Genomic DNA, 27,084 nt, shown 5'->3' with positions numbered 1-27,084 from the left:
AATAAAATCTTAAAAAAAAGATTATTTGTGTATTTGTGGTTGAGTTGTATAAGTTCTTTATACATTTTGGATACTGATCCTTTATTGGATATGTCATTTGCAAATATCTTCTCCCATTTAATAGGCTGCCTTTTAGTTTTATGGACTGTTTCCTTTGTTGTGCAGAAATTTTTTATGTATTCCCAATAGGTTATTTCTATTTTTGTTTGCCTGGTCTCAGGAGACCTATCTAGAAAGAAGTTGCTTTGGCCCATGTGAATTAAGTTCCTTTGTTCTTTTCTACGATTTTTATGGTTTCAGGTCTCACATTCAGATCCTTAATCCATTTTGAATTTATTTTTGTTTATGGTGTAAGAAAGTGGTCCAGTTTCATTCCTTTGCATGTAGCTGCCCAACAATATTGTTGAAAAGACAGGTTTTTTTTTCCCGTTGCATATTCTTGCCTCCTTTGTCAAAGATTAATTGACTATATAATCATGGGTTTATTTCTATGCTCTCTATTCTGTTGCATTGATCTATGTATCTATTTTTGTGCCAGTACAATACTGTTTGGATTACTACTAGTACACTACTAGTATACTACTAGCTTTGTAGTATACTTTGAAATCTGGGATTATGATACCTTCACTTTTGTTCTTCTTTTTCAAGATTGCTTTAGCTATTTGGTATTTTTGTGGTTCATACAAATTTTAGGATTGTTTGTTGTAGCTCTGAAAAATGCTGGTGGTATTTTGATAGGGATTGCATTAAATGCGTAGATTGCCTTTGGTAGTATGGACATTTTAACAATATTTTTTCTTTCATTCCATGAGCACAGAATACCTTTGCATTTCTTTGTGTCACCTTAAATTTCTTTCATGAATGTTTTATAGTTTTCAGAGTACGGGACTTTCATCTCCTTGGTTAAATTTATTCCTAGGTATTATTTTTGGTGCCACTGTAAATAGTACTGTTTAATTTCTCTTTCTGTGACTTTATTATTAGTGTATAGAAATGCAGTGAACTTCTGTATATTGATTTTGTATCCTGTGAACTTACTAAATTATCAGTTCTAGTAGTTTTTGGTGGAGTCTGTTAGTTTTCTATGTATAGTATCATGTTGTCTGCAAACAGTTTTACTTCTTCCTTACCAATTTGGATGGCTTTTATATTTTTTCTTGTCTGATTGCCATGGCTAGGACTTCCAGTACTATTCTGAATAAAAATGGTGAGTAGATATCCTGGTCTTGTTTCTGATCCCAGGACAAATCTCTCAGTCTTCCACCATTGAGTAGGATGTTAGCTATGAGTTTTTGTATATGGCCTTTATTATGTTGAGGTGTGTTCCCTCTAAAACTACTTTGTTGAGGGTTTTTATCATGAATGGATCTTGTGCTTTGTCAAATGCTTTACTGTATCTGTTGAAATGATTGTATGATTTTTTATTCTCTTATTGATGTGATGTATCACGTTGATTGATTTGTAAATACTGAACTACCCTTGCAATACAGGGATTAAATCCCACTTGATCATGGTGAATTTTTAAAAAATGTATTGTTGGATTTGGTTTGCTAGTATTCTGTTGATAACTTTTCCATCTATGTTCATCAAAGTTATTGGTCTGTAGCTCTCTTTTATTGTACGTCTTTCTCTGGTTTTGGTATCAGGATAATGGTGGCCTCATAGAATGAATTTGGAAGCTTTTCCTCCTCTTCTATTTTTTGAAATAGTTTGAGAATAGGTATTAACTTGTCTTTAAATGTTTGGTAGAATTCACCTGTGAAACTGTCTGATCCTGACTTGTTTGTTGGAAGGTTTTGATTCCGATTCAGTTTCATTGCTGGTAATCAATCTATTCAAATTTTCTTTTCCGGATTCATTTTTGGTAGTTTATATGTTTCTAGGAATTTTTAAATTACTCCTAGGTTATCCAGTTTGTTGGCTTATATTTTTCATAATATTTTCTTCTATCCTTTATATTTCTGTGGTTTTGGTTGTTATTTCTTTTACTTTTTATTTTATTTGAGCCCTCTTTCTCTCTCTCTCACATGAATCTGGCTTGAAGGTTTATTAATTTTGTTGCTCTCTTCAAAGAACCAGCTCCTGGTTTCATTGATCGATTATTTTTAGATTCTATTTCACTTATTTCTGCTCTTTTTTTATTTCCTTCCTTCTACTCATTTTGGGTTTTGTTTGTTCTTCTTTTTCTAGCTTCTTTAGGTGTAAGATTAGGTTGCTTTGAGATTTTTTTTTCACTTCCTAGGGTAGGCCTGTACTGCTCTAAACTTCCCTCCTAGAACACTTTTTACTGCATCCTAATCATTTTGGATCATTGTGTTTTCATTTTCATGTCTCTATGTATTTTTTATTTCCTCTTTGATTTCTTGGTTGACCCATTCATTGTTGAGTAGCATGTTATTTAACCTCCATGTATTCATCCATTGTGTTCTTTCCTGATTTTTTTTTTTTTTTTTTTTTTTGTAGTTGATTTCTAGTTTCACAGTGTTGTGGTCAGAAAAGATGCGTGATAGGACTTCAGTCTTTTTTAATTTGCTGAGACTTGTTTTGTGGCCTAATATGTGATGTATTCCAGAGAATGTTTCATGCACACTTGAAAAGAACATGTATTCTGCTGTTTAGGATGGAATGTTCTGAATATATGTTAGATCCACCTGGTCCAATGCATCCTTCAAAGCCTCTTTCTCCTTGCTGATTATCAATTTGGAAGATGTATCCATTGATATAAATGGGGTGTTATGTTTTTAGCTGCTTAATGTATTTGGGTGCTTCCATGTTGGGTGCATAAGTATTTGCAACTATTACAACTTCTTGTTGGATTGTTTCCTTTATTATATAGTGTCTTTGTCTTTTGTTACAGTCTTTGTTTCAACATCTATTTTGTCTGGTATAAGTATTGCTACCACAGCTTTCTTTTCACTTTCATTCGTATGATAAATACTTTTCCATTCCTTCACTTTCAATCTGCAGGTGTCTTTAGGTCTGAAAAGAGTCTCTTGTAGGCAGCATATAGATGGGCCTTGCTTTTTTATCCATTCCATCATTCCATGTCTTTTGATTGGAGCATAGTCCATTTCCATTCAAAGTAATTATTGATGGGTATGTACTTATTGCTATTTTGTTGTATATTTTATATTTGTTTTAGTAGTTCTTCCCTGTTTCTTTCTTCTCTTACTCTCTCTCATGGTTTGCTGACTTCTTTCTCTTTATTTTTTGCCAATTACTGGTTTTTGATTTGTAGTTACCATTAGGTTTATATATAACATCTTATGCATATAGTAGTCTATATTAAGTTGATAGTTGCTAAAGTTTGAACCCATTCTAAAAGCACTAAGTTTTTATCCCTCTCTCCTCCACATTTTAGATATATTGTGTCATACTTTACATCTTTTTCTGGAGACTTTGACTGATTTTTATGGATATACTTAATTTTACTGCTTTTGTGCTTCCTACTTTTCTTACTCCTTAGAGTCTTTCCTTTCCACTCAGAGTCCCTTTTAACATTTCTTGTAGGGCTGGTTTAGTGCTGATGAATACTTTTAATTTTTGTTTGTCTGGGAATTTTTTTTTAAATTTACTTATTTGTGAGACACACATACAGAGAGGCAGAGACATAGGCAGAGGGAGAAGACATAGGCAGAGGCTCCATGGGGAGCTGATGTGGGACTCTATCCCAGGACCCCAGGATGATGACCTGAGCCAAAGGCAGATACTCAACCACTGAGCCCCAGATGACCCTTGTGTGGGAATTTCTTTATCTCTTCTCCTATTCTGAATGATAGCCTTGTTGAATAGATTATTCTCGGTTGCAGATTTCTTTCTTTCAGCAGTTCAAATATATCATGCCACTCCTTTCTGCCCTGTGAAGTTTCTGCTGAAAAAAAATCAGCTGTTATGTAACTATTTTCTCTTCCTTTGCTGCTTTCAAAATTCTTTTATCACTACTTTTTGCCATTTTAATTACTGTGTCTTGGTGTGGACCCCCTTGGGTTCATTTTGTTGTAGGCTCTCTATGCCTCCTGAATCTGGATTTCTGTTTTCCCAGCTTTGGGAAGTTTTCAGCTACTATTTCCTCAAATAAATTTGCTGCCCCCTTTTCTCTGTCCTCCTCTTCTGAGGTCCTGATTCTGTGAAGATTATTACACGTATGGTGTTGCTGAGTTCCATAAGTCTATTTTCATATTTTATTGTTTTCTCTCCCCTGTTCAGCTTGATTGCTCTCCATTATTCTGTCCTCCAGATTGCTGATCTGTTCTTCTGCTTCTTCTAGTCTACTATTTATTCCATTTAGTGTATTTTTAATTTCAACTACTGAGTTCTTCATCTCTGATTGGTTCTTTTTTATGTTTTTTAAAATCTCTTCAGAGGGTCTCACTGAAGTCCTCCACTCTTTTTTCAAGTGAGTATCTTTATAATCATTACTTTAAATCCTCTATCAGGTACATTACTTATCTCCATTCCATTTAGCTTTCTTGTGATTTTTGTCCTGCTCTTTCATTTGGGACATATTTCTGTTTCCTATTTTGTCTAACTCTCTTTGTCTGTTTCTCTGTGTTGAAAATGTCAGCTCATCTCCTGCTTTTGAAAGTAGCAGCCTTATAATAAAGAGTCCTGTAGTGCCCTTGCAGAGCAATATCCCCTATTCACCAGAACATGGTACACTTCAGTAGTATCTCCTGTGTGTGTTGCATGTGCCCTGTTGTGGCTGAGCTGTGTTTGCCTTAAGTCCAGTCACTTGCAATGGCTCTTGGCCCGTTGTGGGAGAGGGAAATGGTCCCTATGTTGTTAGTGGACCAGTTAGGGGGGCTGTCTTGGCTTGAGTTGAGTCAGGCCAGGTGTTTGCCAGAGCAGGGCTCTTTCTCACTGTTGTCCCCTGAGAAGCATTCACTGGTGGGCAAGGCCTGCACTCAGACCCAATATCTGCCCCCAGCCCATTGCTGGTGCCACAGTCAGACTGGTGTGTGTTGTTATCTTCCTCTCTGACCAGGGCAAGAGTCCCTTTGGAGTAGTGTTAGCCCCTTTTGGGGCTGCTTCACAGTGTCAGGTTTGTGGCACCACTTTGGAATGACTCTGGTCAAGAGCATATTAGAGGGGACAGGTCCCATAGGAGGGTACAGCTGCAGGGTACATGGTGCCACCAAGGTCTGCATCCATCCACTGCAGGGAGGGACCGGCAGCCACTCAGGAAACCTCCTGCCCAGGTCAGGATGGAGGGGGCATGTTCACAGAAGCATGTGGGGATGGTGCATGCTGTTCACAAGCTAGGTGGAGAGTGCTGGTGTTGTGCTAGTTCCTACATGTGTCTGTGTATCTAGGCTTGGAGTGGGGGGGGGGGGGGGGTGGCACCTACCAGCATTTCTGTTCTTGGAAAAAGTCTCCACAAGATCCCTGCCCCTCCAGCACATGCTCTGAGGCCAGTAAATAAATCTCCTTCCCATAAATCCCAGGCATTTTTCAAACTGCTGCTTCTATACTGTATGTCAGTAGGGCAGTTTGTTGTGTCATATCTTTAAAGATAAAGATTTAGTTTCCTCTTGCCCACTGGCTCTCCCAGAGCCGTGTTTGCTTATTTTTAAATTTCCAGCGGTTAATCCCCACTGATTGTAAGAACTCATGGAGTTAGGCCCCTCTGGTTTTCAAAGCCAAATGTTCGAGGGATTTGTCTTCCCTCCCTCCCTGGGAGGCCTGGCATAGGGGTCTGTCCCTCTCCTCTCCCGTGAACAGTCCCACAAGTCGGTTTACCTTTTGAGCTGTCTCTGCCCTCCCTACCCTCTTCGATGTGGCCCCTTTGTTACATTTAGCTTTGGAGAGTCTGTTCTGCCAGTCTTCAGGTCATTTTCTGGGTTTTTACACAAATGTGGGTGTTATCTACTTGTATCCACAGGATGAGGTGAACTTAGGATCTTCCTACTCCACCATTTTCTCCTTCTCGAACTAATTCTAAATGAGCTACTAAAATTATTTTAAATGTTGTTAGGAGACTACTATAAAAATTATATACCCATTAATACTGGGTAGAATAAATGGATACATACTATAAGATTAGGTGAAGTCCTGAAGAGTGCTTTATAAATAGAAATACATAATTTGAATGAAATTATATTAGTCCTTTATATCCCACAAAGAATTATTATATATAGAGAGAATTTCAAGGCCACTTATGAATACTAATTTAAATCCCAGATCCAGAAAATCAACACAAAAGCTTAGTCTCCCTGCCAGATAGGAACTGCATAAATAAAAGTTAAAACAGGTCTTTGGCCTGAACACACAAGTCATGACTGAGAATAATTCAAATATACTACCAAAAGGAAATGTTTACCAGAGAATTAGGAAATTTAATCTTCAATTTGGGAAGCACTTGGACAATTTCATCAAATTCTATGAAAGTGAAGGACACTGTTGTCACCATTCCTGCTGTCTGAACACTCCAATTCCGATCTAGAGATTCCAGTGCTCCTGAGCCATATAGAGAAAGTGTGTCCCCATCCACTTCAACAAGGTGTGTGTCTGTGACAGATAAACCTTGTAAAGCACTGGTGAGTCCTGAGTCCAGAGACCTGGAAAATGCAGCATACAATGAAAATCTTATCATGAAAAATAAATAATAGACAATAAAAGCTTGTTGGCAAAGGTATTTGAAATTTTAAATTCATTTTTTGATTTCAATAATTAAACCCAGAGCACCAAACACTAAATTTCAATAGAATATTGGGAACTTGTGTATTCTTCTAGTTATACATTTTAATTCAAAAAAAGAGGCACAGAACAAAAAAAAAAAAATACCACTTTAAACCCAAATTATTTATGTCAATTAAAGGTACTGATATCCTATTTAGTTTTAAAACAATCAACTTAGTAATATCATGGATATCTTTTCTCTTTTTCTGATTCTTTTCGTGATAGTACAAATATGTTTTCCTAATCTATAAAGTATTCTGCTGTCTAGCAGGAAAAAAAACGCACTTTATAGAACACTATTTCTATATTAAGAACCATATGAAAATATGTCTATAAAAGAGTTGGGAAGACACATAAATACTGTTAACAATAGTTTACCTCTCAGAAGCTAGATTAAGGGGTAACTTTGACTTTCTATTTTTGAATACCTCAATGTTGGTTGACATTTTGCAATTGTATACTACAGTTATAAGTAGTAAAATTAATGAAGATTTCTTCCCCGTTTTGAAATTAAAAATGAAAAATAATCCACTATTTAAAGCTGTCTCTCTCTATATATATACGTATATAAAGACACACACACATATATAATATACATAAAATCACATACTCTACTGAAAATAATTGTTACTATTTCCAAAGTAGAAGCCACATTTTTTTTTGTAAAAGGTACCCAAATGATAGACAAAGAAGAAAAGAAATAGCTCAACCCAACTCAAATTTTCTGATTTGTGAACAGAGACATAACTATTTACTTACCTGGTTTCAAATCTCAAACAACATTTTACTTTTGTTCTATATGCTTTCATTCAGCTATCTTTACCTTCCAAGAGTATTTATTTACCCTTACTAATATTAGTACTTTGCCTTGCTTTGTGCTTCTGTGAATTTTAATATACTTCTCCAATATATCATTTCTCTTAGTGTATCATAAGTATATGTTTACAATTTGCCTTCTCTATCAGTTAATTCCTGGAGGCTAAAGACTATATTTCCTCATCTTTGGGGCACTGAAGCATAGTAATATATTTTCACAATGTATGTTAAATAAATGGATAATTAAGGATCTTCAAATTTTTTATAATGCTGATATTGGAGGAAAAGACTGACAAACCATTACCTTGTTTTTACTATGTTTTACTGGACTTATGTATATTTATTTTGGAGGCATCAGTTAGCCCGTAACACACCCGTGCATACAATAATAAGCTGGGTAATAATATCAGTCAATTTGAAGTGAATATGCAACCAAGAAAATACAAAGAGGCTTGATTTCTGCCAGGCTAGGGCTTAGGACAATGATTATTATATGGCAGTAGTTAGACATTTAACGAGCAGTAGTATTTGAATAACCTATAATCCTATAAAGGTAAAGGCTAATAACAGAATTTAAAAAGATAGAACTAGCAGTTCCTTATATTGTACTTTGTGTGATACCTTTGTGTTGAGCTATGTAAACATATAATTATTTCTGGAATAAGATAAAGGATAGAAGTTATATTTCACTGCTACTAAAATATAGACGTCTTGCTGAAAAGAGTGCATACCCCTGTTACAACACTTAACATACTACATGGCAATTACCTGCTTACTTGTCTGTCTCTCTCACAGTGATCTTTGAGGGCTCCAACTTTGTCACATTTAGTAGATCCACCATCTAGCATTGCTCCTAGCATATTTTATATTCAATAAATATTTCTTGAATGAATTAATCAAGTGAGACAATTATGACGTTTTTAATGATTGTCTACTGAGTCTTAAGAAGGATGTTCTGATTGTAAGCTATGATTTGAACAAACGGGCAGAATCAGTGATCCAGATACAAAAGGGTTAGCAAGGTGCTCTCAGGTAAGGCAAAGGCAAATAATGAAGACATAAGGTCAAGGCAAGAAAAAAAAAAACCTATCTAGTTGCCTAATGGCCATGATACCCAGCAAACCAAGTTCATTTTAATGTAAAAATGACGGAGAATCAGAGCTATGTATCAAAAATATGGATAAATCCTTTGAGAAGGGTAATGTACTATATCACATTTTTGGAAGTATGTTACCTTTCTTTTTCTTTTCCATGTGATTAAAAATAAAAGAATATAAACTCCAAGATAAAAGTCTTTCATCAGAAAGGGATTATTTATTTTGTAGAAAGGTTTGTCAAGCAGTCTGTTGGGAAAATAAGTGAAATAATAAGCCTAAACTCAGGAAAATAGTAATATGGTTACAAAAGAAAGCAGAGGTAATCTCTAACTTATATAAATCTCACATGGACATTTTGTAAAAAATAAAGGTGAGTTTTCTGGGCAACAGGAAATGTAGCACCTGTTAAATTAGGTCACACTGTTGCTAACTCATTTTAGTTATTTTCTGAATGAGGCTTGAATTTAGCCTCAAACTCTGGCCAATATAGAGTAGAGGAACCTATTCTTCAGGGAAGTTGTGCTCTAATTTGTGTAAAAAATTACTTGGAAAGTTTTCCAAAAATGTTTATATGTTGGGGATTGTCCTTCCAGTTTTCCTTGTATGCTTGGTAGATATGTCTACATCTTTGCAGTCATACATACTACATATTATTTCATATGTTCATTCATTCATTTATTCAGCAAACATTTGCTGAAAGCCCATTATATACAGGGCACTGCTAAGGATTCTGGCATAGGCAACTAAATCATCTGTATTGATAAGGACAGTCAGTATAGAGATCATGTACAAGTGCTGAGTGTATCAGAACTTTTCTTCACTTTCATAGGGCTATAGTCTAAGAAATATAACTGCTCTAATCATACTCTGCAATCAATTTAATAAATACATGAAATATAATTAAATTGAAATGACCTCAACCTCTCTTAAACAAGTAGGTTTATCTGTAGAGCTTACTATGTATCAGGTATTATGTTTGGCACTGGGAATATAAAGATAAATTAAGATTTACTTGCCCTTACAGAGCTCCCAATATGGATGAAGGGTAAAGAACAAGACAAGTATGTATATGTATGTGTGTGTATATATATATATATATGATTATATATATAATATATATAATATATAATAATAATATATAATATATATATAATATATAATAAAATACATATATATTTGGGATTATATATATAATATATATAGTAATACAATGTGCTCATTTTCATATAATGAATATTTAAATGATATGCTGTGAGAATACAGAGGAAGGAATTCTTCCAGGAGGGATAAGTCAGTTTTCAAAAGGAGGTAGCATTTGAACTGGTCCTTGAAAGATGCACAGTAGAATTTCACCAGAAATAGGAGGAAGCACACTTCAGGTAAGAAAAACTAAATGAAGAAAGGTATAGAATCCTAATTATATATAACATATTCAGGTAAGAACAATTTCCATATGGCTAGAACACTGAAACAACTGGAAGAGTTGTAGGTGAAAATGAAGATGAAAAGTCAGATTTTATCCCGTAAGGTTGAGGAGCAGAAAAAGGAATAAAAGAGCAAACTAAAAGGTAACGGGACCATATTTGATGCACATTTTTAAGCACCTCCAATGTGCCATGCATGGAGCTCAATATAAAGATGAACATGACATTTCTTGATCCTCAAGGATCTACCTCAGACAGATAAGTTGGTCATCTTTGTGGAAGACGTAGCAGGGAAAGGCTGGATGAAGACAGATTAGTAGGAAAACCAGTGCTATAGCATCAACTGGATCATATAAGGGCATAAGAAAAAAGAAGTCATGGTATAGTGGAAATGGAATTGGCAAGAAAACCAGACAGACCTTAGTTCAAATCCCAGACCTGTCATTGATAAACAGAGGACGTTGGGAGCAAGTTATTTAATTTCTTTATAGTTTCAGTTTCTTGTACATAAATGGTAATTATAATACATATTTTTTCAAAGTTGTCATAGATTAGAAATATTCTAAGCCATATCTCATGCTCAGCTCAATACATTTTACATTTTAGTGATTATTATCAATAAAAGAAGAGAACATAGATATAACATGTTTAAGAAAAAATAAAAGCAGAACTTAGTGACTGAAATTGGAGTATAAAGGAAAGGAAAGAGTCAAATGTGGCTCAAAATTGTAGAGTAGGTGACTGGGTCAAGTGGTCTAGTTTTCTACCCCTGTCTAGTCTAAATTAACACACTGAGAAATGTAGCATTCCTATGGAGAATCCATGTTTTAAAATTTGTTTTCCCATGAAGCCTAATACGTTTCCATGTATATTTCCCACTTCAAATATTTATAGAACAGCAGGCAGCCTGCCATCAAATAGGAATTCTCTCCAAGATCCTCACAATCAAGTGGCTAATTACAAGTACAAATGTTCATTTAATCAACCTGATCTTAATATAGGAATCAGAAAAATATTCTATGCCTTCTTGATTAGTATAAGACTCCAAGAAAAGACAAGGTAATTAATTTAATGCAATAAAGTAACAAGTTCTTGAAAGCCAGGCTAAATAAAGAATATACTCTTAAATGCCTAACTGGAAAAAAAGACAATATTTCAGAGGATTATGGGGTTTTTTGGTGTGTTTTTAAAAATCTTTAGGTTTTCTATAACAGGCTAGAACAGAAAGACTTAAAATATTTCGGAAGATTCTTTTCCCAATGAATAAGTGGTGCTGATTCCTATAATAACGTATTTTATGAATTTCTATTACAACATTCGTAGGTGTGGAAATTCATTTTATGCATTATATTTTATTATGGTAGTGTTGGCTAAAGTACCACAGTCTTCATAGACAGGAAATGACCAAAAATAAACCAGCTTCACTGCATGCATCCAATGTAAGCAAAGAAAACATTACACCAAGTACTTTCCCATTTCTGGCAGGGAAAAGAAACCTGCAATATGTCATTTTACTGTAGAGCTGTCCCAAGTACAGTGAACAGTGAAATCATTAATGGGATATACCAAAGTTTTACAGAATTTCTTCTCTTTATGTGCCTATAATTTTTTCATGGATACTTGTTTCCAGGCATTTAGTTACACACCCATAAGCCAAAGGTCACAGACACTCTAACACAAGAATTAGCCACTTTTTTGGCATTATGAAATACTAAAGACTATAAATGGGATTGTTAAAAATGGAAAAACTTATGTAGTATTAAGAAACAAATTGGAACCCTAAGGAAGGGACTTTGTGACCCTCTGACATTCTACCTTCAGAAAGAGCCAGGTTTATATCATTCCAGAAAGATGAAATTTAATTATATTTTAAAAGACTTACAGAGAATATAGTAACATAACTTCCAAAATTTAAAACTTTCCACTGTGTACTTTCAGATAAACTAGCACAAAGACTGAACACATGAGTTTGAAATCTCCCTCTAAATGCCATTAAAGTAATTGAACTAGTGCAAACCCACAACAAGAAGTACAACAGTTGGGGGTGAGGGAGGGACAACCTGCCATAAGAAGATTCAGAAAATGTCTGGAAGCTAGAAAGTAAAAGAATTTTGAATGATGAAGAAAAACAAAGGAAGTTGTTGCTTGGAATATGCACTGGGGACAAAAACAAAGATGACAGGCAAACTGCCCAGTAGGACTTTTGGAAAGGAAAGAACAATAGATATGATAGAAGATGGGAGTAGAAATAAGACTTAATATAGGGGCATTAATTGAAGATCTATATAAGGACCCTATTACCTACTTCTCCCACTGTCAATAAAACAGGCCAAGTGGCATTGCAGATCAGTGGGAGAAGGAAAGAATACTCAATATATCAGGCCTAATATATTAGGGCAATTAATTCCTCCTATATGAGAAAAACCCAATCAGACCTCAATCTCAAACTTAAAAACCAATTTCAAATATAATAAAAACTAAAATATGAAAGGCCAAATTTTAAAACTTTAGGAAGACAAACTGGGAGAATATTTTTACAATCTCGATGTGGTAAAGGATTTTTTTTCTTAAATACAATCCAAATGGGTAAACCATAAAAGGAAAGGTATATATATTGGTTATCTTCAAAACACAAATGTTATTTATTTATTTTTTAAAATATATATATATATTTTAAAGATTTTTATTTATTTATTCATGATAGACAGAGATTGAGAGAGAGAGAGACAGAGACAGAGAGAGAGAGGCAGAGACACAGGCAGAGGGAGAAGCAGGCTCCATGCAGGGAGCCTGATGCGGGACTTGATCCTGGGACTCCAAAATCATGCCCTGGGCCAAAGGTAGGCGCTGAACTGCTGAGCCACCCAGGGATCCCCCACAAATGTTATTTAAAGGCAAAGACATATATGAGATTACATGGGGGAAAGTAGAGAGCAAAAAGAAGGCCTGGAACTAAAATCTGAGTAATCCTGCCACCTAGAGGTTGAGAGAATAGAAGTACTTGAGGGTATTAGAAAGATACACAAGGCAAGAAAAGGCTACTAGGAATATGCTATAAAATAATAAACTGTGAACAATGGCCCAAAAGGAAACCATGAGACTAAATTACATCAGGGAGATAGCAGGCTTCAGGAAGAGTAAGTTCCATTCAATAGATAAACAAGAAGTTCAAAGAAACTGGAATGTAGTAAAGGCGGCACAAATTTCTTTGTTTAATAAATAATAATAATAATAACAATAATAGTAAAAGACAGGCCATCAGAAACCAGATAAAAACAAAGTACGTAAGAAAACTATGGCTCAAATGCAAAGCAAACTAAAGTCTGGTATGATTTTGAACATGTTTTGAAGTGTGAAGAAGAGGGGGCCATTTGAATTTGATGCTAAGAATATTTTCCTTGAATGGTTTAGGAAGCAGAAAAGGAGATACAATCACAGTATACTACTTAATGCTCAAGTAAAAGATAGTTACATAATCACAGAAACTTAAACAGTGTTACTGGTTTTCAGTCTTTAGAAGCTACCAATTGACAATGTTATGGTTACAGAGCAATTACAAATCACATTAATGTTGAAATAAGTGAAAGTATAGTTCATAGAATATAGCAAAATTGGGGTTCCAAATGAGAGAAAATGGTAGAATGAGCAACCCCCAAACTCCTTTCCTCCACAAAAGCAACAAATATGCTAGCAAAAGCTGTCAGAATCCACTTTTTCAGAGCTCTGGAATCTAACAAGACATTTACAATCACCAGAGAAATGTGTAATGAGGGAAAAACATGCTGAATTTCAAGAGGAGAGTTCTGTGCACTTTAACTTACCTGGTGGACATCTCCCATTCCTCAGCTCAGTGGTGATATTGAAGATGGCAGCCCATATTCTTTGTGTAAAAGAACAATACATACTTTACTCTCAAAAAATTGGGGTTGTGTGTTTTGACATGTCTGCTGGTTCTCTGAAGGATCAACTGAAGAGCCTGCCTTTGTTTTACCTGCCTCAGAGCTTTCCCTAGCCTGGGTGGCTTCCTGCATGGTATTGGTTGAAAGCATTTAAACACAAAAGTATACTAGGTGCACCACATGGGGCAAACAAAAGACAGCAAAAAATTTGAGGCTGGGGAAGGAGAGAATTGGGGGAATAAGGTCTTTGTTAAGTACTTGTGTATTCCAGGGAATCCAGGAGGCAACATTCATGTCCAGGGTTGGGCACAGCTCAGAAAAGACTTAAGAAGATCCTAAGAAGTCATCTCCAATTGTTTTTTTTTTTTTTTTTTATGATAGTCACAGAGAGAGAGAGAGAGGCAGAGACACAGGCAGAGGGAGAAGCAGGCTCCATGCACCGAGAGCCCGACATGGGATTCGATCCCGGGTCTCCAGGATCGCGCCCTGGGCCAAAGGCAGGCGCTAAACCGCTGCGCCACCCAGGGATCCCGTCTCCAATTGTTGAAAAGCAAAGACAAGGGGAAGAATCTTGAAATAGAAAGGGAGAAATGACTGATCACGTCTGACGGACTCTCAAGATTAACAGCCAATTTCTCATCAGAAATCATGGAGGGCAGAAGGCAGTGGGGATGCTGTATTTACAGTGCTGAAAGAAAAAAACTTTCAACCAAGAATTCTATATCCAGCAAAGCAGCACTTTGAAATTAAGAAATTAAGAAATTCCCAGATAAGCAAAAGCTGTGAGAGTTCATTGCTAGTACACTTGCCCTACAAGAAATGCTAAAGTAGTCACTTAGACTGAAATAAAAGGACATCAGATAGTAAGTCAAAGCCATATGAAAAAACAAAGAATACCAGGAAAGGTAATTACATAGGTAAATAGAAAAGCCAGTATAACTGTATTTTTGACTGGTAAGTCTTCTTTTTCTCTATATGATTTAATAGACAAATGCATAAAATAATACTAATAAATCTATGTTAATGTGCACATAATGTATAAAGACGAAATTTGTGACAATAACAACATAAACAGAGTGAAACTATATAGAAGCAAAGTTTTTATATATGATTGCAACTAAGTTGGTATTAATGCAAACTAATTTGTTATTAAGATGTTAAATGTAATCCCCAGGGTGACAACTGAGACAATAGCTAAGAAATACATACAGTAAAAGGAATGGGAAGAGAATCACAATGGCACACTAAATAGTCACTTGAACACAAAAAATGTAAAATGGAGGAACTGAGGAACAGAAAAGCCACATGATAGAAATCAAAGAGCAAAATGACAGAATTAAGTGCTTTCTCATCAGGATTTGATAGATTAAACTTTCCAACTAAAAGGTAGTTTTTAGCAGAATGGATTAAAAAAACAAAACTCAACCATATGCTCTCTACAAGATTATAAGACACAAACAGATGAAATTGGAAGGATGGAAAAAGATATTCCATGCAAATGATAACCAACAGAGAGCCAGAGTGGCTGCTAATATCAGACAAAATAGATATCGTGTCAGTAAGTGTCCATAGGACATTTTATATCGATAAAAGGGTCAATCCATCAGGATGGTGTGACAATTATAAACATGTTGCATTTCATGTCCAAAATATATAAAGAACTGGCAGAATTGAAGGGAGTAATAGTTCTGCAATAATAGTGGGAGATTTCAATACCCTACTTGTAATAACAGAATAACTAGACAGAAAAAATAATAAGGAAATGGAGGACTTCAAGAGTACTATAAGTCAACTAGATCTAACATACATAGAAAACTCTACCCAACAACATTAGAATGTATGTTCTTCTCAAGTGTGCATGGACCATTCTTCAGAATAGACTATATGTTATATGTTAAGCCACAAAACAAGTCTCACACAGAACATCTCTGAAAACAATGGAATAAAACTAGAATTCAGTAACAGATAGAAATCTGGAAAATTCACAAATGTATGGAAATTAAACTCTTAAACAATGGGTCAATGATGAAATCACAAGGGAAACTAGAAAAGTATAGCTCATAAAAAGTTGCAATGTAAAATAGTGGGAGAAGTAAAGGGTAGACTCGTCTTGCATAATGAAAACTTGAAAGCTACTATCTATAGCAGATGAAACACAAAATAGAGGTTTAGTTATAGTAAATTCCAGGAGTTATTAATAAAGGAATTCTGGGTATATAGTGTTTGGGAGCTAACGAGTGAGTGAATCCTTGTCTATTATAGCAAAAAATCTATCTAAACCTCATAAGTTGAGAAAGTATAATATACATTTAGAGATTTGGTAGAAAAGGAGTTAGCTTAAGGAGAGCACATAATGAAATGAGCACTGGGTATTATACTATATGCTGGCAAATTGAATTTAAATAAAATTTAGGGAATCCCTGGGTGGCTCAGTGGTTTAGCACCTGCCTTTGGCCCAGGGCATGATCCTGGAGTCCCGGAATCGAGTTCCGCGTCGGGCTGCCTGCGTGGAGCCTGCTTCTCCCTCTGCCTGTGTCTCTGCCTCTCTCTCCCTCTCTCTGTGTATCTCATGAATAAATAAATAAACAAATAAATAAATAAATAAATAATCAGTCTTAAAAATAAATAAATGAATAAAATTTAAAGAAAAGGAATTAGCAAGATATTATTTTTAAAAAAACAAAAACAAAAACAGCAGCCACCCAGGTAAAAGGAAAATCAGGTGACTGTGCCATCATAAAAGTCAATGCAAATAGCTTTTCAAGATGAAGAGTGTTAACTTATGCCAAATGGTGTGGAGAGTTCAAGTATAAAATAAGGACTTCAAATTCAAAAAGTCTATCTGTATACTCCGGTAAGAACCCCTGGTGCATACCCATACAAGGTATAATCAGCTCTTTTAGAAATAGCTCTGTCTTTCTGATGTAAGAGATTTTACATGAATCAAACAAGCACAACTAGATTGCAGAAATTATTTATAACCACTAGAAGTTATAAGTAATTTTGCATTAAAATTTGCCAATAATTCACTATCTTTACAGTTTACTCTTCTAACTTCAAATATCATCTATGTCTCCTTGACTTCATAGTTTTTAAGTAATTAAGAGGGTCAGACCAAGATAATGTAATGATGTCTCCATGGCACTTTGAACTTACATTACTAAAAAATAAATCTTCTGCCAGAAATTGTGGATCCCTTTCCAGTGATTCATTACTGCTCTCCACTGAACCCATACATCACTTTTCCCATCTCTCCCAAACTCCTCTTTTGTGCTTCTTGCTTAAAAGGCCTCTGACTTTGTGGAACTTCTAATAAAAATTCTGAAACTCTTGGCAGTAACTATAAGGCATAACAACTTTCACTAACAGATACTTCCTCTTTGTCTTGGAACTGAATGCTTGTTTTTGAGACCATAAAAGAGAAGACTCTGTAAGTTTAAATTATTTTAGAGGGTCACAGAATTTTTGGTCATAGCTGCTTAAAAAGTTCAAAGTGTTGGGAAAGTCATATTAATAGTCTGCAATTCCTATCTATTAGAGATCTTTTGCCAGGTAAAAGAGCCGATTAATAAACAAAGACATTCTGCCAACCCAGTAAAACGTGAACAGTAAACAGCCCTGCATCAAGAGCACAGGATGCATGACTTAGACTGGAAGGAGATAAGGCTGATCACTCTTGAATACACTGGCCCCTGGTGCCACACCTAGCTCTACTATCAGTAATTTCGGTATCCACAATAATAGCTTCAGTTGATCTCTCTCTCTGATGACCCTCACTTCTACTCCTCTCCAACAACCCACTCCCATGGCCACAATGGCCTCCAAGTTGCTCTCAGATATGTTGCACCTTCAAAATCTTCCACTTCAAAAACTTACTTAACTCTGACCATAAATTCCAACTATTTCAACTCGCTACTCACCCTCTTACTTCATAAGCTTCTCATCTTCAACTTCATTTAGATTTCCAACTTCAGAAATACTAAATTTTCTCCTAATCTGTTGGCAACCTTGTATTTTTTAATACTTTAAAAATTCTACCCCAGACCATATTACCAATCATTTTTTTATCATTATACTTGAATTTTTTATTCTTTATCTTTGATCTTTTATCTCCTTACTCTTTATCAAACATATAGCTTCTCTACTCTTACACCTACCTACTCTGTGCTCCTGGAAGACTCATTCAACAATCTGACTATAGTTGCTACATTTTCATGGTCTCTAACCGCATTTAATTCCTCAGAATTTTCCTTCAATCTTTCAATGCTTTTCTAATGAGCTCCCTCTGGATACCAAACAAAACCTGAAAAAATGGAGGTATACCATGATTTCTAAAGTGATGGCTTATTATCTTAAGAATGTCAATACTTCTGAAATATATAACTTAAATGTCACTTGAATATATAACTTAAATGTCACTTGAATACAATTCTTAACATTTCCATTTAGATTAAATAACTTATCATTGACGTGTAATTAACATACAATGTTATATCAGTAGATTAAGTCATTCTAAAGTTCATATGGATCTTTAAAAAAAGGGGGTGGGATCCCTGGGTGGCTCAGCAGTTTAGCGCCTGCCTTTGACCCAGGGCATGATCCTGGAGTCCCAGGATCGAGTCCCACATCAGGCTCTCTACATGGAGTCTGCTTCTCCCTCTGCCTGTGTCTTTGCCTCTCTCTCTCTCTCTTATGAATAAATAAAAATAAAATCTTAAAAAAAAATAAAGTTCATATGGAAGAACAAGTGTGTGAGAATTACAACTTTGAATAGTGAAAGCAGATTTCCCCTACAAAGATATTAAAACTTACTATGAAACTACTATAATGAAATAGCTTTGGTATTGGCATTAAAATAGATAAATAGATTAGTAAAATGTAATGGAAAGTCCAGAAATAGGGGCACCTGGGTAGCACAATCAACTGAGCATCTGGCTCTTATTTCAGCCCAGGTCATGATCTCAGGGTCCTCAGATCGAGCCCCATGTCTGGCTCTGCACTTAGTGTGGAGTCAACTTGAGATTCTCCCCCTCTCTCTCTGCCTCTCCAGATTGTGCTCTCTCTCTCTTTCTTTCTCTCTCTCAAATAAATCTTTTTTTTTTTAAAAAAAAAGAAAGTCCAGAAATATATACAAATATTTATAGGAACTTAACATAATATGAAAATGGCATCCCCATTAAAAAAGAGAATACCTTAATAATAAATGCCATTATCAAATTGATCAAATGAAATAAATTCAAGTTAGATTCTTACCTAACATTATACATAAAAATAAAGTTGGAGTAGAAAGAACTAACTTTTAAAACCTTATTAAAATTTTAGGGTATAATGTATAAGATTATTTAGATAAACTTGGATCTAAGAAAACTTTTTTAAAAATTTTTTTAAAGATTTTATTTATTTATTCATGAGAGAGAGAGAGAGAGAGAGAGAGAGAGAGAGAGAGGCAGAGGGAGAAGCAGGCTCCATGCAGGCAGCCCGATACGGGACTTGATCCCGGGACTCCAGGATCACGCCCTGGGCCGAAGGCAGGCGCTCAACCACTGAGCCACACAGGGATCCCCCAGATCTAAGAAAACTTAAGAAAGGTAGGAAAAAATGTTTTTTAAAAAACAGCAATCAGAAATAAACTGACTCATGTCGTATTTCATAAATCTAAAGCGTAGGACTATAAAGTTTTAACTTTATAAAGTGTTATAGTTCTGACCAAGTAAAATGATATTAAAGAAAGCTCTAAGGTGATATAAGAATGATATATATTTATTATATAAATTATAAATTATCACTGAATTAAAATTTCTATTCTTGTTGCTTTATGTTGCTAGCTGAAAAATCTGAGAAGTTCTACATATAGCTATGATACCCAGGTGAGCTGAAGAAAGTACAATATAAATTAATATAAGTATAAATTAATCCTATAACTAAAATTTTTGAAGTATATTTGGCTAAATATATGTCACATCCTTCAACTCCAAGAAAACTTCCAAAATATTAGTGTGATGCCTCTTAAGTTATTTTCTTCATGTCATTTTTTGCATATGAAAAGTTTAAAGAATACGACCTGAAAACTTGGAAGAAAAGCTACATTATATTTAGTATGAAATGTTCTTCAGAATTTGGTTTAAGGTCTTTAAATAATGGTGTTTCATCAAGTGAAACAAAATTGAAAAGCATTCTATCTTTGATTTTTAGGCTTTGTTTTAAATTTATATAAATATATAAATGATTCTTTAAAATATAAATAAACTATAGATATATATATATGCTTTATATCTCTCATTTATTTGATTTGAATATGCTTTTTTTAACTTTTTTTTTAAAGATTTTATTTATTTATTCATGAGAGAGAGACACACACACGCAAGGCAGAGACACAGGCAGAGGGAAAAGCAGGCTCTATGCAGGGAGCCTCATGCAGGACTAGATCCCTGGTCTCCAGGATCAGGCCCTGGACTGAAGGCGGCACCAAACCGCCGAGCCACCAGGCTGCCCTTGAATATGCTTTCTAAAGAGGAAAAGAAATATGTAAAATCTACATAGTGCACTCAGATTTGCTCATAAAACAGGAGATATATATTATGTGACACATATGTTACAGAAGAAAAGAGGTCATAAGCCCACTGGAATAACAGATATTATACAACACAGCTGGAGTAATTATTCAGGTCTTATGCCAAAATTGCTTAATTACTACCAGTTAGGAGTAAGGTTTTGTGCTGGCTGCTGGGGACACAAAAGAGGTCAAGATAATCAGGAATCAGAATCAGGATTCTTTTCCTCTTCAAGCTTACACTCTAGTAGGGAAGATAGATATGAAACAACTAATCACCCACTAGTTACTTAATTATGTTATGGTAAGAGCTGAGAAGAAGTATACAGTACTGAGAGATGAGGGGATTCTGAATGAGTCTAGTCTCCAGTATGCAGTTGGGGAAGGCTTTCCAGGAGATGTGAGGTTTAACTTTAAAATCTTCAGCTGGCATTAACTAGGGCAGGGTAGGGAAGTAAGGCAAGAAGTAGTGTCAGGGGACAATACAACTGTTGTAGGAGAAAGGCTCTGAGATAGGGAGTAACAACTGCAAGCCACTGATGCAGCATCACAACAGTGGCTGATGGTATGGGATGAAGTAAGTGAAACAGGTAGAGGGTCTCCTAGGCTACATTACACTAAGTAATCTAGATTGTTTTCTTATGAAAAATAGGAAACCACTGAAGGGTGTTTTAATTACGGGTCAGTTTATATTTTCAGTATTTCCATCTTCCCTTTTAAATTTAAACTTCTAATTTGAGTAGGTTTTCTTAGGAAAACCATTTTTAAATAATTGTATGTTAAGTGGTTTCCCATTTTTGCTCCAAATTCAGTTCTCCAAAGACATTAGTACCCGGAAAGAATACCATTGCATACCCTGTTTCCTCTGGAAATGCAGAGACGGTGCTTCCATGGAGCTGAGAAGGGTCCTGAGGAGAGTCAGAAACTTTCCTATCTTGATTTGGAGCAATATTGGGTATTCGATGTTGTTGCAAGTCCCACTTTCGAGCTACGTTGTTAATTGTTAACCTTTTCTTCTCCTATGAAAAAGTTTATTGTGACAAGAATTACAGAAAGCAATTTTTTGTAGCAGGAGAATATCCCCAAAGCACGTTGTTTATACTACTTATCATACTTTTAAAAGGAGCCCATTCCTTAAAAGTAGCTACAAATAGGTACCCTAAAAGTACAAGTGGCCTTTATTTACCCTGTGCACTTAATCATCTCAATAAATGGTCTATCATCCTGAAAGAGAAAAAAATTACACACAAACAATAATTACTCCCATTAAAGATATGAAAATTTACTATCTGAAAGTTCAATTTGACAGAAATTTATATGCTTTTGTGTTTAAACTAGCAGGAAGAAAACTAACAATTTTTTAATTTTCCTACCCAGTTATTCATACTAGTATGATGGAATAATCTCCATTGAGAGGTGAGGAGAAGAAGAGGGGTTGATCAATGTTCCGAGCTTCACAGGATGACTTACAATGTCTGAAAATTAATAATTACATAAAGACTACTAAAAGAAACTGTACTAAAAAAAAAAAAAAAGAAACTGTACTAAGTTGAAATATTTCTAGGCAACTAGTACATCTTAGATGAATAGGAAAGAAGTTAATTCATTATATGCAGTGGATGCTTTACAATGGTTTTCAAACTTTAGGGTGCCCAAAATAATAAAACACCAATTGCTGGTTCTCATCTCATTCTGATTTAATGTGTTTGAGGTAGGCTTGATAATTTGCATTTCTAAAAGCTCCCAGCTGCTGTTAAGGTTACTGCTGCTTGGACCTCACTGTGAGAACCACTGACTTAGGGTATTGGGGCTCCATTCTCTCACAGAAATCTGTTGAAAAATGCAGCTAGACTACTGAAAGAAAATGTGCCTGACTGAAATGTTTCTACTCAGCTTATATAAATTGATAAGGAAAATAATATTCTAGTAAAGTATCCATTATCAAAAGTTATCATCTTTAAATGGCATGTCAATGTGGTCAAAGTGCTGAAAATAGACACTTTCTCTTTCCTCTTTACTGACAGCACTCATCCAATGACCGATCAGCTGGGTGATATTGACCTCTCCTACTGCTGCTTTCAGAGTCAGGAAGGGCTGCTAGGAAAATTCTTTGCCCATTTCCTCAGTGCATATATGCAGAATAATAAACTTTTAGTTCCATCTCTTTGCCTATATTGGGATATCTAAAATTTTAGCATTGAAAAATGGTATTGAGTACCTTAATTAAAAGTAAACTTTTTTAGGGACGCCTGGGTGGCTCAGCAGTTGAGCGTCTGCCTTCGGCTCACGGGATCCAGGATTGAGTCCCCTACGGGGCTCCCTGCGGGAGGCCTGCTTCTCCCTCTGCCTATGTCTCTGCCTCTCTCTTTGTGTCTCTCATGAATAAATAAATAAATCTTTTAAAAAATTAAACTTTTTAAAAGTTCTGTTCTTTTTCTGTTGCTTGGTATTTCAAATTTGTCTGTATCATTAAGTGGATTATATTTATATGTGTGTATATATGTGTGTGTGTATATATATACATACATATACATATATATATACACACATACATGTATACACACACACACATATGCTTCTGTGACTTTTGGATATTTTATGTATGTCCTCTTCATCTAAAGCAAATAAGAATCTGCTATTCTATAAAAACGTTTTTTTTCCCCCAAATCTATACTAAAAAAATCTTACCTTAAGGAATTCTATTACAGTTATTCATAGATAACTGGTACAACCCAATTCTTAACCTAAGTATTATCATTTTTACCCACCACCAGGCCAGTTTTAAAGAGGCAAGGGCAGTGAGCTAACAGCAGATGGTTCTCATGCTGGCTCCATGCATTTGGTTTCCTAGCTGACTGGGAGTTGGCAGAAAGGAATATTCTTAATGAGGCAGATATAGCTGTGTTTAGAAAAGTGATACACAATATCTTTATACACTGAGTATGTTAGCACATTTATAAGATAATCTGAAAATACAAACACTTTCCTATACCTACCCCATAGTTAAGTTTCCTTTATTTGGGTTACTGAAATTAGATCAACACCAGGTTGACTAAGAGAATGGTTATTTTTTATTGGGGCCAGGAAGAGGGAAAAGACATATTTTAAAATAGGAGTGCAGCCTGGGGTCAGGTGGGGGTCACTGGCTGGCCAGGGGCCACATAAGGACTCTAGGTATCTGTGGTACAAGAAAAAAAGAAGCAAGTAGAAGGTTAGAGATTCTACAAGGCAGAAGAGGGGTATCCAAAGAACACCTTCTGCTCAAAGATCATGGATGCATTCAGCGTATCAGTTATAGTCATGTTTCTAAAGCTAGATAAAATACAACGCCAAGCCTGTGTTAAGGTGACAATTATTTTAGAAGATTCCAAATTTCAGCTTTTGCCACTTGAGTCTACTCTTCATAGTCCAAGCAATACTGCACCAGTATATTCTGTAACTATCACTTTCAACAGAAGATATGTGTCAATGCACTCTTCTGGTCCCTTCATAAGCACCCACCCACTTTTCTTTTTTTTTTTTTTTTTTTTAATTTATTTATGATAGTCACAGAGAGAGAGAGAGAGGCAGAGACACAGGCGGAGGGAGAAGCAGGCTCCATGCACCGGGAGCCCGATGTGGGACTCGATCCCGGGTCTCCAGGATCGCGCCCTGGGCCAAAGGCAGGCGCCAAACCACTGCGCCACCCAGGGATCCCCACCCACTTTTCTTAATGATCAATTCATTTAATGATGAAATCAATTCATGTTGTCACATGAAATAATAGCCAGTAAATGCTGAGGATCTTCAGTATCATGATTTCAAATCTGGGCTAGGGCTAGAATCCAGGTCTCTTGATTTCCCATGCTTCTCCTCTAATTAAAAAATTTAGACGTTAAATAACTTTCATAATTGAAGAGTTCTATTTAGTGGCTTCAAGAGAAGCATTCACTATTTTTTGAAGTTCTCATAAAAATTTTCCAAAGTATAAAAACCAAGTTGGCTAAATGTTTAATGGCACATTTCCGAAAATGTTGATAGTAAACAGCATCTGAATTGGGTATATAGGAAAAAAAATTCAGTGCAAAGACAGAGTCCAGAGCAATTTGTTACCTATACCAGGCTCAACTTATACTGGTAGCTTTAAAGATAAATCATCTCTCTGTTTATTCTTCCTTTCCATATTCTAAAACTCATACAAATGTGTTCTTTTGGTCCCAGAGTTTTAGTCTATTTACTTATTTACATATTTTTATTCCTTTATTCACTTATGCAGCTTATGTACAGCAGCTGTACAATGGGAAACATAGTTGACCCTTGAATAACACGGGGATTGGGCCCGGGGTGCTGAAAATCTGTGTAAAACTTTGGACTCCTTAAAAACTTACCTACTGATAGCCTACTGTCACCTGGAAGCCTTACTAATAATATAAATAGTTGATCAACACATATTTTTAATATGATATGCATTATATATCATATTCATATAATAAAATAAGCTAGAGAAAATAAAATATTAAGAAAATTATAAGGAAGAGAAAATACATTTACAGTAGTGTACTGTATATATTGAAAAAAATCCATGTAATAAGTGGAACTGCGTAGTTCAAATTCATATTGTACAAGAGTCAACTCTACTACTTTTTTCCAAATGAACCATTACAAAGCTTAGCAATAGTATTATCTGGCAATGATAAATCTTGCTCCTACCTATACATTTAAAAAATTTTGCCTATATTGGTTTATATTTCCTATAAACCAAAGTGTGTTTTTGGCCAACCCTTAGAAATATTCCAATATAGAAAAGACTAAAATTCTATCAGTTAAATCAATAAAAAGAGATATCAAAAGGGGGCCTAGGCACATCTAATTAATGAGATGAGGGAAAACAGGTAAAGTTGGGGAGGAGTCAGGAGGTTAGAAATAACAGCAAATGAGAAAATTGTAGCATGATGGGTAAGAGTTCTAAATACTCTTTGAAGCAGTAGTCCTGAGCTGAGAGGGTTGTTTTTCTTTTTTGTTAATTTAAGAGTAGTTTTCATAGAATAAAACACACAGATTCAAGCTTTGATCAATTTTGACAAATGCATACACCTGTGTAACCCATACCCCTATCAAGATACACATTTCCATTGCCTTAACAAGTTCCCTTGTTTCCTAAGTTTGTTTTGTACAACTTCATATCCCTACTAGTCACCTTTTGAATTCTAAATGGCATTTTCATTTTAAAGGAAAGCACCTACATAAGAATGAGTGATAAAACCAGCACGGTATCCTTAGTTTTAGAACATAGTATGAGCATACTACAAGCTATAAACTTTAAGCTGTCTTCATTTATTATAGTTCTGTGATGTCCATATAAAATGTTTTAAAAGAAAATATTTTTCATTTTTTAAAGAAAATATTTATTTAAGGAAAGTAATAACTGCTATGCTAAATCATTTAAAACTAGTTTAAAACAAATTTTAATTCTTAAATCCTCAAAATCCCTACCACCTCTATATAAGAGAAGCTTTTTAAAAATTTTAAAATTACAAAGCAATTATTTAAAAAGAAACCCATGTGTCAGAGCTAATTAAAATATCTCCATAAGGATAATGGTCTATTATGGTAGTTTCCAAAACGAAGGTACGTGGCACAAAGTGATGCACTGGTGTGGGGAAAAAAAAAAAACTGTAACTTGTGTTCTCTTTATTTTTTTATCCCTTCTTTTTAAAATCTGTAGCTTTCACATGTGTTTTATAATGTACATTATATCGCATTTCATAAGTACAGGTTTATTTATAGGTAACTTATAAAAGTTATAAGGGTGTTTATTTATAAAAAATTCTACCGATAGGAACGCAAGCTTTATGAGGTCTGGAAAGTGCTTTTCTGGCTGACTAGCAAGTGTTGAAGCAGTGAGCACGTGCACACGTGCGCACACCCGCGCACATCCCGTTAGGGAAGGTACCTTAAGCAAGGACTGTTTATGACTTTCCCGCTTCTTCTCTTCCTCCTTTTTGGCTACAATAGATGCCATACGCCTTTCTTCTTCCTAAAAGCAAAAAATGTTTCCAAGTGTTATTAAGCATTTAACCTCTTCTGTGCTATTTCTTTGGTTCTGCAAGTCTAGCTTTCTTTGGGAGAAACATACTACTTGCTAACAGAAAATATGCCCTCATAGAAAGCTAGTCTTGGGATGGCTGAGTGGCTCAATGGTTAAGCATCTGTCTTCCGGCTCAGGGTGTGATCTCTGGGTCCTGGGATCGAGTCCTGCACTGGGCTCACTGCATGGAGCCTGCTTCTCCCTCTGATTATATCTCTGTCTCTTTCTCTGTGTCTCTCATGAATAAATAAATACAATCTTAAAAAAAAAAAAAAGCTAGTTTTTTTCTCTTTAATGTGTTCTTCCTCCCCAGTTCTAAGATGTGTGTTCTTAAATCTACTCCCAACTCTTGATGTGAGCTGAACTTAGCTGATACAAGAAAGAAACCAGAATGAGAAGAGCAGGAAGAAAGGTCGGGGAGCAGGTTTATATAGGTTTTCCTTATAGGCCATGCACCACAGTTCCACATACAAAGACTTAAAAACTTTCTACTATGATGATGAAAACAACAAGAATTACACTTCTCACAACTTTCATTTGACCCATGGATGTA

At 35.3% G+C, this 27,084-nt stretch overlaps 1 protein-coding gene across 6 annotated transcripts in view; it reads right to left on the bottom strand.

The window, feature by feature from the left end:
• LRRC49 (leucine rich repeat containing 49) overlaps positions 1-27,084 on the bottom strand; it is a 150,248-nt gene that overhangs the window by 19,569 nt on the left and 103,595 nt on the right. For all 6 annotated transcript variants that reach the window (XM_026015945.2, XM_026016021.2, XM_072739043.1 and 3 more), the window contains 3 exons: positions 26,397-26,480; positions 21,320-21,483; positions 6,320-6,557 (listed from right to left, as the gene is read on the bottom strand). In XM_026015945.2, the coding sequence (XP_025871730.2) occupies positions 6,320-6,557; positions 21,320-21,483; positions 26,397-26,480 (486 nt within the window). The remainder of the gene's footprint in view (positions 1-6,319; positions 6,558-21,319; positions 21,484-26,396; positions 26,481-27,084) is intronic.

Source organism: Vulpes vulpes, chromosome 15 (assembly GCF_048418805.1).
Source record: "Vulpes vulpes isolate BD-2025 chromosome 15, VulVul3, whole genome shotgun sequence".
NCBI classification, from domain to species: domain Eukaryota; kingdom Metazoa; phylum Chordata; class Mammalia; order Carnivora; family Canidae; genus Vulpes; species Vulpes vulpes.
This window is presented reverse-complemented; position numbering and strand designations above follow the sequence as displayed.